The 16826-nt window shown below is 56.8% G+C and overlaps 2 protein-coding genes across 2 annotated transcripts; both read right to left on the bottom strand.

Moving 5' to 3' along the window:
* Positions 1 to 256: 256 nt before the first annotated feature.
* On the bottom strand, positions 257 to 4166 carry MYCTH_2296986 (uncharacterized protein). The gene has a single exon (XM_003659620.1). The coding sequence runs from the start codon at positions 3769 to 3771 to the stop codon at positions 307 to 309; it is 3465 nt and encodes a 1154-aa protein (XP_003659668.1). The 5' UTR covers positions 3772 to 4166; the 3' UTR covers positions 257 to 306.
* Positions 4167 to 10587: 6421 nt separating this feature from the next.
* On the bottom strand, positions 10588 to 12668 carry MYCTH_77476 (uncharacterized protein; the record flags this gene model as incomplete). Its single annotated transcript, XM_003659619.1, has 4 exons — positions 10588 to 11364; positions 11520 to 12017; positions 12241 to 12283; positions 12364 to 12668. The coding sequence occupies 4 exons, from the start codon at positions 12666 to 12668 to the stop codon at positions 11065 to 11067; spliced, it is 1146 nt and encodes a 381-aa protein (XP_003659667.1). The 3' UTR covers positions 10588 to 11064.
* Between the last annotated feature and the right edge of the window lie 4158 nt (positions 12669 to 16826).

Below are 16826 nucleotides of genomic sequence, written 5' to 3'. Positions count from 1 at the left end.
GCTCACACCGGTTTCGTCAATACCTATGTCGCCGCACTTCCTGCATGTATACTGTATTTGAAGCCGAACCAGACAGGCTATCGACTGGATGCCATCAACGGGTTCATGTCTTACAAAAACACCTGGCCATCATACAGCTGAGCAATACGGGGTCCCTGTTGACGACTGTGATCGTAGTGCTACCCGCCATCGTCATCATTATGTAGACCATACATTGGATAAGTCTTCATCATGCAAAGAAAGCGCCCCCAAAGGAGGGTGGCAGGATAATCTCTCCTAGCTCGACGAAGAGGGGCGTATGGGCTTTCACTTCTTAACAAGCCGATACTTTCCCCCAACAAGCTCCATCAGCCCCTCGGCAACTTTCTCTGCCAAGAAGTCCTGCAGCTCCTCGTCGCTCCAGGGAAACCCGTCGGTAATCAGCATCCTCATCATCATGGCCATCTGTGTGAGCGGCATAGTCGCACTAGCATTGGTAAGCATGCCCTGGATGTAGCGCCAGTATATCTCGCGACGCTCGCGCTCCTTTGCCGACATGGCCTGGCTAGAGGCCGCTGTGGCAGCAGTGGGCTCTTCCTCCATGGCCTGATCAGCTGCGGCAGGTTCGGTGGTTGGGCCTCCAGCGGTGGCAGCAGGGTCCGGCTCTTCCCTGAGCGTCTCGGCGACGGCGTAAGTGCTGCTGCTTGCTCCCCCGACACGGCGAAGGACGCCCTTGCCGACCCAGAACTGCAGCGCAGCTGTGATCAGATCCTCGTCCATCTGGAGCTGCTCGTAGAGTTCCTCCACCGACTTTTGCACCACCGGACCATCATCAGCATCATCATTATTACCATCCTCGCCAGTAGCACCGTCATCCGTCTGGAAAGCATACACGACCGTCGCCTCGGCCGGGCTGCAATCCACCGTGAGGGTCCGATCCCGCAGCTCAATCTCGACCCTCGCCTGACCCAATTGGTTCAACCACGTCAACTTCCGCCGCGACTTGAGCCCCTCGTACCCCGCCTCATACCTCTGCTGCCGCTCAACAACAGGTGCGGGTAGCAGGAAATGCTCTCGCTCTAGACCGGGCCAGAACAGCCTCGACAGGATCCGAGCATGATATTCCGTTTCCTCCTGGCCCGCTCCACCGCCAGTGGACGCGCCAGGACCAGCAGCAACAGCAGCAGCAGCAGCAGCCTCCCTCCCCTTCCGCGCAGCCGCGGCACGCCCAGCTCCCCCAGAGATGACGGCGTTCACCCTCCTCGAGTCAACGAGCACGTCTCGCATCATGACATCGCACGCCTGCAGGCTGGCCTCGCCGAAGCGGCGCTTGAGTAGCTCAAGCACGCGTAGCTCCTGCTCAAAGCGCTGCTCGGCGTCTGCCGGAGCCAGCAGCCGCTCGGCAACGACGGCGGAGAACTCCTTGATAAAGACGTCCTGACTGCCGAGTGCCGAGATGAGCGTGCCGACGACGTCTTCGCTGCGCTTCGGCCGCTTGTAGTTTGCGCCAGCGTCGATGGGGTCGGGCAACCAGGAGAGGTCGTTCCAATCCAGGTCCGCATCGTCGGAGGATGGTGCTGGTGCGGCGCGGCTGCTGCGGGATTGGGGTTGGATGGACGGGTCGTTGTTGAGGAAGAGGGCGAGCTCGACGAGCTTTGTCGGGTGGCGGACGTCTTTGGCGGGAGCTGAGGTTGTTTTTGTAGCATAACCGGAGGCGACCTCTGTTTCGAGAGTCTGCTCGCGGGGAGTGGTTCCGAAGGAACCCGAAGTGCCGAAGGGGTTGTTGGCGGCTTCTTCGAGGTCGTGGAACTGGCCAGCGGCGTCGTCTGGGCGGGTGTCCTCGCGCTGCCCCTTCCGGACCTCCCTTGCTTTCCTCGCTTCACGCATCTCCTCCCGGCTGGCGAGCAGGCCTGCCACAACTACGCGAACAGCGTCCTCCCGTTGACAGAGATAGAGCCGGAGACCCGGCTCAACCCGGCTCAGGAGCACCTTGCTGGGGTCGAGAGCGTACAGCGTACGGATGATGGAGATGTAGGTTCGCAGGATCTCGAGCGTGCTGCAGCCCGGATGCAGCAGGCGTGTCTGCAGATCGCGAGAGAAGCTATCCGTTAACTGCTTCCGGCGAGCGGAGGTCGTAACAGTGGCACGAAGGTCGTCGAGAGCCGGGCGCGACTCCGGCCACGCCAAGACGATGTCGAACAACTCCCTAATACGCAGAGTTGCCAGACGGCCGAGGGCGAGGGACTGGTACGTCTTGAGGTCGGCCAGGGTCACTGGCAACGTCCCTTGGGGGTTGACCGCGATGCAAGCCAGCACCTCAAAGCTCAGTCGTGCAAAGTGGTTCTCAACCCAGTCGCTGAGAGACGCGATGCAGGGCGACGCCACAGATTGCGCGGCGCCCCGCGATATCGTGTCCATGGTGGCGGAGAACGAGCGAGCGTCAGGTGCAGACCAGAGACCTGCGTAAGCCCCGACGACGAACTCGGACATCAAGGCGTCCATGACCTCCGCAAACAAGACTTGGAAGCGCTCGCCAGTCAAACCCACATTGCGGAGCTGCTGGACCAGCTCAATCAGCCGCTCCCTGGCGGCCTGGACTTTTAAGTCGTCCGGGCCTGGGGCCGCCGGCCGCGCTGCTGGCTCGCCATCCGCACGAGACTCGTCCCGAGTGGGAATGCCAAGGATCGTGCTTGCAAGACGTACAAGGACGGCCTTGACAGACCTCATCAACCCCTTCGGTACCGAGCCACTGATAAGGGCATGGAGGTCCCGACGAAAACGAGCATTGATCATCTGGGCTTCCCTAGCAGCATCCGGGGCGACATCCGCTAGGCGGGCAAACCCCGACAACAGCTGGTCCATGCCGCAGAAATAGAGCCGTAGCGCAGACTCGAGCATTCGAATACTGGTCATGACGATCACCATGTGTTTCTCGTAGTGATGTCCCTTCCCTTTCCCCTTCTCCTTCCTCCCTATCTGCCGACGGCGGCTGCCTTGAACCCTGCCTTGTTCACCCCCCCGCCCCTCGCTGTCACCGGCATCGCCATCCCCAGACTCATCATCAAGACCATCACCGACCTCATCGGCGCATCCCGCCAAAAGGGGGATCACGTGCTGGGCAAAGTGGGCGCGCACCTTGCGGACGTGCCAAGCCAGGATGTCGTCGGTGCGGGTGGCATGGGGCAGCAGGGCGCGTGCGTTAACGAGGAGGGCAAAGGCCTCGTAGAAGTCACTGCTGCCTAGGCCTGGGTCTGGAACCAAGGAGGCGGAGGCGGAGGTGGAGGTGGTAACGTCCCGGTCCCGGCCGCGTCTTCTTCTGGACGATGCCTGCTGCTGCTGCTGCTGCTGCTGCAACTCAGGGGCAGGACTGATGGCATTGGTAGTAGTGGTGGTGGGGATCGGGGAGGAGCGGAACGAGTTGTCGGCTGTGGCGGATGATGGGAGGGCGATGTGGGCGGTTACGATGTGCCAGGCGCGGTCATAAGCTGCCTGGTCGTCTGATGTTGCTATTGCAGCGGAGGGAAGGGGTGGCTGCGAGGCTGTGTGAAGGGAGGGATCAAGAACCTTTCTTTGAAAAGAGCCTTCTTCTCTGATAGGGTGGCCACGGCTTGAGGGGGTATGTTTTTGCTGATCAAGCAAGGACGCGGCGGGTCTGTCGCATGGCTGTCCAAGTTCCGGAAACAGGTTGCTTGCTGTAGACTGCGGCGTGGGCTGAGCGACATCCGTCTGGAAGACGGACTGGAACACCCGCTGTTGCCGTTCCCTCCAGTGGGATGCTACAGCAGCCGGCATTGTCGCGTCACCACCTCAAGACACCCCCCCTTTTCCAAGCTTCTTGAACCCCCAGGCTGATGGTCTTGTTGGCTTGTGCTCAGCGCGGGCTGGGAGAAGCCGTCTGGATGTCGCGAGTGTCACCACGCGCCGGATGCCGGGCAGTGGACCTAGTATTGCCGTTTACAAACAGCCACTTTCCTTCTTTACGCTTTTCCCTCCAAGCCGGCAGATCAGGCCACCGACAGATCGTTTGCGCCAGTCAGCAGGCGTCGGATCTTCCGCACGCCGAGTGTGGGCTGAGTCGCGTGGGAGCTGTGCTAGCATGTACCGTGGGACCCAGACCTACGCTGGCGTTAAAGGCGGGCGGCTGGAGCGGCGGCCCAGATGGCGGCCCAGATGGCGACCCTGCACTATACCGACAAAGTCGGGAGCGACCGGGGGCACGTGGTGCTGTGTCAGGCCGTCCGGGGCCTCCTCGCCTCGCTTGGGCTCGCTTGCGGCGTCTGTTGACCGCCAGTGGCGCGGCCCCGCCTTGCTGTGTAGTGGTGTTGATGCGCGGAGAAACCGAAAACCTGACTGCTGCACCGCACTAGCGCAGTACCTTGCAGCGTCGTAGTCCTGACAGGCCCGAGTCATCTGCCGGCCCGACTCGGGAGAACAGCGTCGACGCAACAACCAAAGGAGGGGGAGGGGAGGGCGGAACTGAATGACGAATAATGCCTAGAGTACGGAGTGGCGTGTGCTTCTCCCTAGATCCTTCGGCTTGCCGCGACGGACCAGGTGGCGGTAATGGTGGTGGTGGTGGTGGTGGTGGTGGTACCTAGTAGTAGGAGTAGTGGTTGTGGTGGTGTTGTGCGAGTGCTTAGCGTAGGTGTGGTCGTGTGTTTAGCGGCTCTACTCCAGAAGGGAAGGGAAGATCAGGACGAGGTCATTACTCTCGTGGAACATTCGATGGTTCCTTCCGTAGGTCGAGGCGGGCAGCTACGAGTGTCCAGGCTGGTCGCAGTCGGGAGGGATGCCTGGAAGGAAGCTGCGGCCAAGGTGACATCCGTATTACTGGGACGCACCTGCTGCCGCGATGGTTTCACGGCTACCACAGTACTGCGCAGGTTAGGCGCTCGCAGGATTCAAGCTGCACGTGGAAGCGGCCAATGGGGCGATCGACCACTGCAAGTTTGCAGTCCAAAATTCCTCCATGGTTGTGGACACTGATTACGCGCTTGTTGGATTGCAGGACCCGCGATTCAATCAAAACACAACCCACAAATTAGCCGCGGTGACGCGCGCCTGTGAGTGGTGCGGGGAATTCAAACCCGCACACGCTCTGTTGAAAACTTGGCGCACTTGGGGTCCTTCCGTCCGGACTTCAGTAGACGCAATCCTGTATTGAGTCATGAAGGTCCGTCTACTTGCATACTGTCTACACAGTATCCGTACTGTAACTGAACACAGCAGTTGTGACTGCGTTGGCACCAGGTAAAATATTCTGCTCCCAACAACATTTCTACCTTTGGTAATTTTGTTCATTCATGTCTGACCAAACGCGGCATCGAAACGCCGACAGAGGCCCATCCCAAGGCACCCCAAGGCCCTGCATCAGTCCAATCGTTCGCACTCCGCTCCAGCAGTAATGTGGTTTGTCACAACCTACGGATGACTGGACACTACTATAGTAGGAATCAATACGCAGAGAGTCTACGCAGCAGTTACTTCGTACATACAATATCTCCGTGCAACTTGAAGTCCAGTGGTGAACCGGAGATGGAGTCGCCGCAGCCCACATCCCGCACCCCACATCCCGCAACCTCGAAGCATTGGTGTTATTTCCGGGTTCATTTTCATTACATTTTCCAGGAATGCAAAAACCCCCCGGTCCCCGGTTACCGTCCCCGTCCCAGTCCCGCCAATCCCGGCAACCAGACGCCGGCCAAGCTCCGCTTCATCCCCGTCCTCCACTACACTCCACCACACTAGTGTACGGACGTACTACTGTGGTAGTACACAAGACTGCGGTACGCGAGGTACCCAGATGTGGAATACCCTGCGCCGTACACTAATTGCAGCCTTGCCGGATCCAGTATGGAGCGCAGGCTCGTTTTGTTGCGACTCCCTTCCCCTACCAAGTCCTGAATCGTCGGCTCGCTCATGAATCATTGATCTCCAATGCCAACTATCAAGCGTACACCAACAAGGAGGGAGTGTTGTCGGTCTTTGGGCAGGATCGCCGATCCAAGAGAATGTTCAGATGACGCGGAGTTCACGGAGTGGCGAGAACGGTGAGGACTACGTTTATGGATATCTTGAGGCGGCCACTCGGACATAACGAGCTGGAAGAGAGATCCTATTATTATGTGTCTCGGATGCGCCGTTGTGTAGTATTCGTTGAAGAAAATTTCAGGGCGTGCGCCGCATCCTACCCTGTGGCTTCGACCACCTTCCTTATGCTGTATAGTGTTAGCAATACGTAGATACACACACACACACAAAACACACACACACCTTGTCTCTATGTTCAAACTCCAGACATATAAATACGTAGAACGAGTAGGGAGTGTAGTATACTCCGTGACCAGAGGGGATTCCACTGACCACGGCTCTCGAGTCCCCCACGGCCTCGGACGTAAGTAGTCTAGTTGCCGGGAAACCCGAGCCCCCAAATGCGCTATCCATTCATACATGATACATACGTCCGTACTCTTCACCGTGTGGATCGTGAGCAAGACTAGTGCGCGTTGCCGTAGTGGACTCCGTACCTATACGGTGTACTGTGTATGAGTCGACTCCACTCGCTACTCTGTACGGATAGTTGCGTATGTACGGATTATGTATTTGGAATTGCTAGTTGCCTATACTTGGTACATCCTGGCATCCAACGAGAGTGGAACCAGCTGCTCTCCAACTGACCACATCCGTACGGCGTAGTGTACAAGTAATAGTGAATGGAGTATACTCCAGACTGGTAAGCAGATATGTAGCTATCGAAGAAAAACCTTGGCTCCTCCTAGACTACACCTTAATCTCTGTACACTACGTATAGCGCACTAGTATAATAAATGATCACTAGGAAACGCCAGACGGCTTCCCGCTCCTACGATCCGACAGCTCGCTGCGTCTACCGTGCACTGTACGGGGTCCCATACCCTGAATCATGCGTACGCAGTAGCAGTATCCGCACGAGTTGGCGCTTGCTTCCCGGCCATTACTGAAAGGGGCTGACCGGGCGGGAACACCTCAACATCGCTGCGGGTGGCACATGATATGTCTTTTTCTCCTTTGCAAAGCTTTCGAGAGGCGCAACGATACTAGTGTACGGACTACAAGCAGTTGCATTACGCTACCGCCTTGGGAAACGCGGTCCCAAATCGGCGGCGCCGCTCTTGTCTGATTGGGTTCGGAGCCGGGAGGCCGGACGCCAGACGCCCGACTACGGCGCGGGCTTTCCAGAAGGGGGGTGCGCCTCCCGCTGGCGCAGAAGAGTAAGTCACGGCAACTGTCCCCGTTGTTTCGAGTCAGTTGGCACATGTTTCAAAGTTCTGACCAAAGTCGAGCTCGTGCGACACCGGCCATCGGCTCACCCCGCGGTTAAACAACGGGGCGCCGCGAAATCGAGGCTGTGCGCTCTTCTTTTCTCCCGATTGACGAGCGCTGCCGCAAGGCTCTTAGCCGTAGTTATTTCTTCTTTCGTTGAGACCGGAGACGTCTTTGGTGGTTGCGCAGCAGAGGACAAAACGGGGGCAATTGTTGCTGCCTGCTGTCGCCGGCCGGCCCCCCACCTCTCCCCCTGGGTGCTTTCCAACTTTAGTGTACCGCGCTGTGTTGGTTCGAACCAAGATGGCGGTGCTAGGTAGTTCCGTGTGCATCACGCTCTCGCCGCCCTATCGAGGCCGATCGGTTTGGTCAGTCAGGGAGGGTGCACTACTATGTAGAGTGTACTGTGTAGAACCTACAAGTACACTAGTTGGTTGCGTACCGCGTACGGAGTACACTACATACGTCCATGTGTACATACTGTAACCCGTCAATCACACACCGGTTATCTGTGCCTCTTTAATTTGTTGCCAACCTCAGCGGTAGCGTTGTTGAGGGCATTTAGCAGGTTTGCGCGTAACAACCAAATACCACACAGTGAGTTGAAGAGCTGCAGCCGCCGCAGCGGCCATCGTTCTCTTCCCAATCAGCGGGCCGGCGATCACTGGGCCGCGGGCCTGTCCCCTGTTCCAAGAAAACGCTGCAGCTGGGCCGTGCGCAATGAAATTTGGCTCCCTGCATGGATGTATCGATCCGAGTCCATGGGAGTGGTTGGGATCGGCGCCCCGGGAGGGGTGGATGCAATCTTCTGGTCGGTGGGGGCAAATTTGGGCCAACCGAAAGCGCCCAGCCCCGGAGAAACGGCCGCTTGGTGCGGATTGCCCAGTACGCTAGTAGTGTCAAGGAAACGAAATCCGTACTTACCTCAGCTATCGTAGTACTGTACTGTATGGGTCCGCACACAACAGAGTCCTAACACCACTCAATACACTACCCTAGTTTACTACTGCAGAAAGCGCCGACCACCTAAGTTTGCAAAGTCAGTTCATGTTGGCAAGGCATGGTCGGAAGCACATGACCCCGTATTGGGAATCTTCCACCCGAGTCTCAGAAATTGTCTTTGTGGCACCACACGCGAATCGACAGTACCCTGAAGCGCCCCGACAGTGTTGTCTTGGTTCGGTGCGAATAGAAGCTTTGTTTGGCCCTGGCTTTGCTTGGAAACAGCAATCTCCCCCCCCCCCCCCAACCCTTGTCTTTTGCGTGATAACGCCGCGGGATACGGAGTGGTGTAATCCGTAGTTAGCGCAGTCAAATGAGATTTGATAGCTAAAGTGCCGGGGCAAGCCTTGGCGGGCCGGCGGGACACACTCCGGAAGATCCCACAGAGCGTACCCAGAAAGGCCGGGGAACAGCTCAGGCGGGTCAAACGAAACAAGTCGCGGGGGAAAGAGTCTCTGATGGTTGTGGCATTGATAAGACCTCATCTTGAAGCGGAGAACCTAATCAACTACGCTTCTTCTGCCAGAAGCAGCATCAACGCCAGACATAGATGGACTTTCTCGTCCTCTTGCCGGGATGTCTTTGGCCCCCCAATCGCGATGTCCGGCGGTGGCACGAAAACCCGGCTCTCGAGACGGGAATTAATCGGAGTATCGGAGTGCCGGGGCGGAGTTACAAGCACCGAGCCGGTCCCGAGCGTCTCTTATGCCGAACGGTGAACGAGAGTACATGCATACCTGACCTACCTAACCTGCCGTACCTAAGGTACGTAGTAGATAATGTATGTACCGTATGTACATACATACTCCGTACTGCAGTGTTGGTTGCTCTGACGAGGCGCTCCGACATGTGGCATAAAAAAAAGCTAGGTACATCTGAAGGGGAAGGTTCGGAAGGTTCGGCGAGAATCAAAGAGTGAGTGGCTGATTTTCTTGCCCGGACAACTTAAACCTACTCGTCGAGGTCAGGTACCACGAATACTGCTCGCAGTACCACTTGAGTACGGTTGTTGTACGGAGGATAAGGTACCTGCCGAACTGGACGGGGTGAGTGGAACCGACCCTTGGCAGTCCGGAGCCAAGACTAGACTTTGCTATTTCCAGCGAGGCTGTGTTTGCTCGCACGGTCGACTTTGCAGAGATCTGGCTGCTTTTGCGAGATGAAGTGCTTTTCTTTGAAACAGAAGTTGCCCGACCTTGTTTGGTGGCGGATTTCAGTCAACAGCATTCTCTCAGTCCTCATTGGTCAATGCGACCTTCCCAGCCCTGCGGTTCCCAATGAGCCTCATTCGGCAGGGCGCACTCAAGCTCTTCTTCGCAATGTCGACTTCAACACGGGTAACGATGGTGCCTCGCCTGAGCTGAGGCGTCTTGTCTCTGTGCCCCCCGGATCGACACCAGCATATCCTTGTATCCTCCAGAGCTTGAGACAGCAGGATGACGTGGGCAGCACTGAAGCGACGTCGGTCGCTCCGACGTGGTCCCTGCATATGGCGTAGCGATAAGTGCAACTCATTGGTAAGAAGTTGCGGTGTTTGGAACCGACGATCTTTAAGCTTGTTTTCCCGTAGAATCGTGACAGTGGCGCGGCGCTGTCTCGACTGGGTTTCATGTGGCCACCTCAAGTCGCCAATGCGTTCCTCGTTAGGTTGTGTATCTGTATCAGGGCACCTCGAGAACCAGGAAGCGTTCGGCGAGAGAAGCTCCTGGAGGAGCCATCATTACCGGGCTCACCAGGCATAAGCAGGGTCGTTTCTTCTCGTATGTTGGTAAAATGTACGTATGTGCCTTAATCCGGAGCACGTTCAAGCAAACGGCCGCCTTTGTTGGCCGGACCCTGCCTGCGTCACAACTGCCGGGGTTCCCTCAAACATGCTCCGCGTGACTCGAAGCTCCGACACTCCGGCAAATACCGTATCTCTGGAAGAGGCGCGAATGGACGCGAAATTGTATATGCACAACAATCGATTCCAGCTAGGAACGGCAGCGCCCCGTTGTCAGGTATGTCTGGTGTACGGATGGTGCTTGATCAGTTCGATGAAATGCCTGAGAATCCTCGGGCCTCGAGAAGAAATCATGCGAATCTGTGGCTCCTCTCAGAACTGTGTGGGAGGGCAGGCACCTCTTTTCGGGATCTCGAGGCCCTTCCACGGTAAACCCGCAAAGCACAACCAACAACACAGGCCTGCTCCTTCCACGTTTCTTGATTTAAGCCATTCGGCTTGACTTAGTAGTACTCGAAAGTACATACCTAGTAATTACCTTAGGTACCTAGGTATCCATCAACACCTTGAGAAATGCTCATCTCTTCAGCGTCAATGAATTTTGATTGACTAATTTAATAACGATACTTCATCCTACCCGTTTGCCCAATGCCCAGTCGTGACGCCGTGGTATCCGCGGAGAAAAAACAAGAATAGCAAATATGAACAAGCGACAAATTTTTGCCCCCAATATGCCTGCAGTGACATGTTCCTTTGTCTCCCATGTTTATCCCCCATGAACTGAATGAAGCCAATGCCGAGCCATCCAAGTCTAGCAGTAGAGCCCCAAACCGAGTAAAGACGACTTTCCCCGAAGCGAAAGGCAGACCTCCGGCTGGCCGAGATAAAATACCTCCCATGTAGAAAGTTTGTACAATGTTGGGAGAAATAGAAGAATAAAGAACCGGAATGGAAAAAAAAAGAGGAGGGTAGGGGTGCAGAGTTTTTTTGTTTCCCTTCACCTTCCTCATTCCTCCTCAACTTCCCCCCCGCCCCCCTCTTCTGCCTTTTTCGACCCCTCAATCTTGCTTGGGGGACTCTTTCATTCTCTTGCACTTTTTCTCGGCGACGTGGCCGTTCCTCGCCGTCGTCCGTGTGAACTCGGCGCCGCAGTACGGGCACGTCGCCTTGGCCGTCTGCCCCGACTTTTCTCGCTGGTGCCTGAGGAGGTTGCTGAAGGTCGAGAATTGCCGCCCGTTACAGCCGTGATCCCAGCATTGTGGCTTTGGCCGGCTGTGCACCACTCTGACTTGCCTGCTCGCGTCTGGGGGCCCCGGGGGAGGAACTGGGGGAACGGGGTACATCCCAACGTTCGGGTCCTGAAAGAGTGGCCTGCTACCAGGGTTCCAGATGTTAGCGCTCAAGGGAACACTTCCTTGACGGGGCAGAGGCATATTTATATAGATAGACATCCGTCTAAATAAAATAAATAATTTAAATTAAAAAAAGAATAAAAGAACAAAAGAAAAAAAACATACCCATAGTGGGACGGAAGACTTGGTGCTGTCGATGCCGGATAGGAGTAGTCGGGAAGGTAAGATTGCGACGGGTAAGGGTTTGTGAACATGGCCGCCGCCTGGCTTTGGTCTTGTAGGGGCGGCGAGAAAGGGGGCAGGTACTGCTGCGCTGTGGGTTCGGCGAGCAGGGGCATTTGAGAGGGCGAGGTGGTGGTATAGACGGGCATGCTCGCAGCACCGCTCGTCATGTCGGCCAGGGTGACGGCTGGAGAGTAGACCGAGGAAGAAGAAGAAGCAACGCTGTCCGTCCTCCTCGAGCGGGCCTGAATCTTGGAGTTGTGTCGTGCTTGGTCTCGCTGTCGCTTCAGTTCCCTCTGCTCCGGAGTGAGCGCCGTCCTGGGTGGGCTTGCTGTGACGGACCGCGAATAGCCGGGCGAGGTGAGGCTGGCGTCTGAGCCGTAGGGGCCGAGATCATGGGGGCCCATGAGCCCGCTGCTGGATTCCATCACTGGTGACTGTTGAGCACGGAACTCGCCAAGCAGAACAAACGTGACGCGCGGCCCCGGGAGGGTCGGGGTGGCGGGGAAGCGTACCTGGCCAGGTGAAGGATGATCGGGTGGCCATGCTAAACGCCGGGTCGTACGAGACGGCGACGGTACTATTCCCTCGGTCAGCAGCCGTGGAGAAGAGAAGCAAAGGGAGAGGGCTAGTCCGGAGAGTCCAGGCAATAGTGGTTACCTCATAGCTTCTGTTTCGGTGGAGGGCAGCGAAGGTGATGGTGCTGACGCTCCGGCTTCGTCGTGCGCAGGTTGTAGCCTGAGTATGGGCGCACCTTGGACTTGCGGCTGCTCCGTCTCAAACCACTCTTGGGCCGAGGCCGCCGCTTCAGATGGCAGAGGCGGAAAGGACGTTTGGTGTTGGGTTAGAGAGGAAGGTAGGTAGCCAGGCGGGTGGGACAAGTTCGGGCTGAGATATGCGGGCGAGGCCAACCCCTGAGAGGATGGAGATCTGCTGGTGATGTAAGACACGGTCTCGAGTGATGTCGTCTCGGCGAGATGCAGGTTCTGTAGCAACCCTTCCGTCGTCGACACTCCACTTCCGGCTCTGGACCTAGGTGTGCGTGAGCAACTGTCGTCGAAGCTCTGGCTTGTGCAGGTCGAGTCCATGTTCTTCTTCCCCTGGGACGGCGGGCGTATGTGCTGTGACTGACGGACTGGGAAGAACTTGTGGAGAGGTACATACGTGGACGGTTAAGTGATGTCAGGGATGGTCGTCGAATGGAGGCGTGCGACGACTTATAAGAGATGGGCCGAAGGTTGACGATGAACCGTATCAGAAAGGCGGCGGCCAGGTAACCAGATATCCACTACACCCTAGATCTATCTTTGGGGTCAAGTAGCTTGGTGTCAAACGCATCTCAGCCTCAAAAGTCGTGAGGGACACTTCTGGGCGAACTAAGCTTATAAAGTCCAGAGAGGCAGTACATCCCCACAGTGCCATGGTGGTGCTGTGGGTGCAAGGGGAGGGGCCATGAGCAAAGACAACAACAGGCTTGTTAGTCGAGCCGGGGGGTGGAGAGAAGAGGAAATAGAGTGTGTACGGCCGTCAAAGGAACATGCATGTAAGTGGACAACAAGAGAGGGCAAGGGAACCAGGGTCTTGGACTGGGTGTTGTAACGGGGGGTGGTCAAGGGCCACCCGGGGGGTGGTTCCCCACGCCCCTCAGCAATTCCTCACCCAACCCCATTGTTGTCTGGGCGGCTTTAACGGCCTTACCTGAAGATTTGGGCACACTGGTGGTGGTCGGCCATCATAGCGTGTGTAGATGATGCAGCGTTATCCCGCAGACGGCCAAGTACAGTATTGTACATATACAGGCTGACTAAGTTGGGTCCGACTTGGTTCGCCTGTTTGGGAGACAGTCGCACCAGCAGCACAAGCAATGCTGTATTGATGAACCAGGTGCGGACGAGTACGTACATCAACTCCGATCCAGGGGCTTTGTTCGCTGTCCCCTGATTGTCACTCGACTTTGAAGCAACATAGCAGTCTGTTGACCGAGCGCTGGCCTAGAACGAAAGGAACATGGGCGAAGGCCGGCGGAGTGGCAGGGGGTGGCTGCTCTTAGGCTCCAGCATTTCTCACTCTCGCGGTGGACAGCTGCGCCGCTCGCTGTGCTTTGGAACAGGTGAAGTCGAATGTGCCGTGGCCGAACAGCAAGCACAGGGACAGGCGTGTGGCGGTAGCGGTAAGAGGAACCTCTGAGAATGTCACTCTAATCCTGGCCGCCCCCCTCCCCCAGTGTTGCACGTTGTTCGCACAGGGGTGGCGCGGCTCACGGCCGTTTTTTCCGACGGCCTGGCGCAAACTCGTGCGTGTGTGCGATCCCCAATAGACGAGTAAAAAGCGATCAGTCAGCGACGTCCAACCGTCCCCTCGCGGCTGTTCACCGTTAGTTTCGCGGCTGGTGTTGGCTCGTGCCATCACATCTCAGCCATCTCAGCACGATTGATGGCCCTTTCCCGGCCGTTGGCACCTAATGGCTTGTGAGAAGCCGCTTCATTCGGTCGAATAGAGAATGATCGAGAAGTGTGAACGGCATGAGGGGCAGTCGCTTCATGGTGCAGGATTGGGGGTCCGCAGGGGTCGCCAAGCAAGGTTGGGGGGCGGCCCAGAAATACGCTAACCAACGTTTTGTTGTAGTGCAAGGTAGTTGGGGAGGGTGGTACTGTGTGGAAACCTGGGAAGAGGTACAGTACATTCATACCTTACCTTACCCAAGGCAGAGTAGGTACCTCAGAAGGCAGGGCGCCAACGGAACTGAGTTGGGGCGCGTTTTGGGACCCAAGAAGCGAGCATGATACAAGTACGAAGATAAACAGGGAGAGGGACTACCTCACACAATGCTAGGAACAGGGTGGGCGATCAACTCAATTTGGGAGGCGAGCAAACAATCGGAGGGTACTTGTACGGTTGGAGAAAATGAAGCCCGGGTTTTGCCAGATTGGCGCGGGCGAAGGATTCCAAACCCTGTCGTCGGGTCGGGTTGCTCTTTCCCGACGTACCCGCTAAGCACATGGCTTCTGTTTACGAATATTTACCGTGGTCAGGTACTACCGTATCAGCAAAGAAGTTCGTTCTCTTTAGTGTATCTGGCCCACGAATTACCCACAACGGGAAGTGGGTACAGCGCACGAGCCAGTGGCGGCAAGCGGCCCAAGTCACAACACAGGGCCCGCGCGTTTCTTTCCTGAGCGGTGGTGGTAGGCGCAGCGAGTGCACACTAGGCGGCGACTTTTCCGCGAAGCTACTCCGTAGTGCGGTCTCCTCGGGCGCCCAGGGGTTCTTTTGGCGCGGTGGCGCTTGAAACAGGCCCAAAGCAACGTCGCCGAGATGAACGCTGAGAGAAAAACCCCGGACGCAGAGGCGCACAATGATGCCCCGAGCGTCGACACCTTGGGTTACCCTGACGGCTAAGTCGAGGCAATGCCAAGCGCTCAAATTTTGATAATCCTCTGCCATTGGCGTTGCTGTCGCCTAGTCGTCGGCAATTTCTCCCGTTGTTCTGGAAGCCAGCAGCGACTGCCAGGTTCTGGCATAGCATGCCAGACAGAGAGTCTGCCCCTCCCAATGCACCTTTATTCACTCCACACTGCTACTGAACTTCTGGCGTCACCGTCGCCTGCATCTTGCAATGTCGACCTCTTGAACGAGAATGGCTGCGCCTTCTCGTGACGGCTTTTTGTGCGACACCGAGATTTGATCAACACATGTGGTATACCGTGGGAGAGTGGACCTGGAGACAAACACTGGGACGTCGGTGGTTGGCGACGGAGCGCGGTCCGGACAACGGACGGTGTAGCATTGGCTTGGAGCTTGAATGGTCAGGTCTCCACGTTCAGTCCACTAAGCTAAATCCGAGCAAAAGCGAGTGGTCGACCTTCCTAACACGGAAAGACTTGAGAATAATCCGTACTGGAGACAACGTTCAATGCTGAGCACATGCATGACCCAACCATCGATGTCCCAGCATACTACATAGTATGTATGCCCAATGACCTGACGAGTACCGTCTGACACGCCTCACGTAGCGCCAGCGCTTGCCATCCGCCGTTTATTGCTCCTCCCGGGACCAGGCCCAATGCGCCACGGGGAAGGGGGAAGGGGGGCCGGGTCGCATCAAGCACGTGGACGCAGTCGCTGAGAGCGCCCAGCAGGGGGACCGGTGCCTTGGTAGGTGCGGAGAAGCACCGAGTTTTGTGAGGCTCACTTGTAGCTACATTCCGAAGGCAGAGGAGACGACACATATCGTAATTGGACTTCACCATCGGAACCCAGGGAAAGCAGAGTATGCCGATTTTGCTCCCTTGGTCTTGACACCCCTTTGAGCTTCGCTAACTCGAGAAGTCATTGAAACCAGATCCGATACCACACTGCCGCGCACACTCCACTGTGTGGCTGCTGGAACTTGGCTAGTATGTACACTGTAAAGCGAGTCAGAACCTGCTGAGACGCTACGCCGTCTAATGCGAGGAGGTACTGATTGGCTGTTGTGTGCAAGGGGCCGCCATATTCCAATGCTTTGCTTCAAGGCGTTATCCTGGTATGGAGCGTACTGCGTACTTCCTCTTTGCGAGGTCCCCATTTTCCAGCTGTCGGTGGGAATACGCGGTCAAGGTTCAGGAACAGAGACCCCGCTCTAGTGTAGTTCATCGGCCGACTGCAAGCCACTGACCATCGCCATGGGACCGCGACGTTGCACTACGGCCCCCCCAACCGTGCTCCCGGTACAACAGGGCATCCACTGGACCGCGCTAGTGTCATCGAGTACCCCGTGCTACTACGGAGTAGCGTCGTTTCTACCACAGTACGTCCGTACACAGTACGCTATAACTGACCGTATGTGGTACTTGTAATCCGTACATACGTACAGTACAGTACATGCAATCACTGCTCAGGACGCAATATGTACAGACCTAATCTATCAACGTAAGTCCCTGCCTTACCTTTTGTCAGCAAAAAAGCCTCAGGTCGGAAGTGGAAGCTCTTCCACTCCCCAGACGCCACAAGAGCACCTGCAGCGAACAGCTTACACTAGAGCAGTGGGTTCTCGTTTGACGTGAGCCCGCGCCGACCTCCCGGCGGGGATTGGGCCGCATCTGGTGCACACGAACCAGGGGCGCGGGCATTTGTTTTGGATACTTGCTCCCTACTGCTAGTGTATCCGTACATAGTGTACACCTGCGCAGTGTAGCACCGCGCAACGGAGGTATTCGCAAAGAAGTCGGTTTGGGTGGGCCCCGGCCCGCCCCAGATGAGCTCAC

Source organism: Thermothelomyces thermophilus, chromosome 1 (assembly GCF_000226095.1).
Source record: "Thermothelomyces thermophilus ATCC 42464 chromosome 1, complete sequence".
Classification (NCBI taxonomy): Eukaryota; Fungi; Ascomycota; class Sordariomycetes; order Sordariales; family Chaetomiaceae; genus Thermothelomyces; species Thermothelomyces thermophilus.
The sequence above is the reverse complement of the archived record's forward strand: the minus strand, read 5'-3'. Positions and strand labels throughout refer to the sequence as shown.

Bases quoted from the DNA above. Each gene is read 5' to 3' on its own strand.
- MYCTH_2296986 (XM_003659620.1), bottom strand. From the start codon at position 3,771: ATGCCGGCTGCTGTAGCATCCCACTGGAGGGAACGGCAACAGCGGGTG.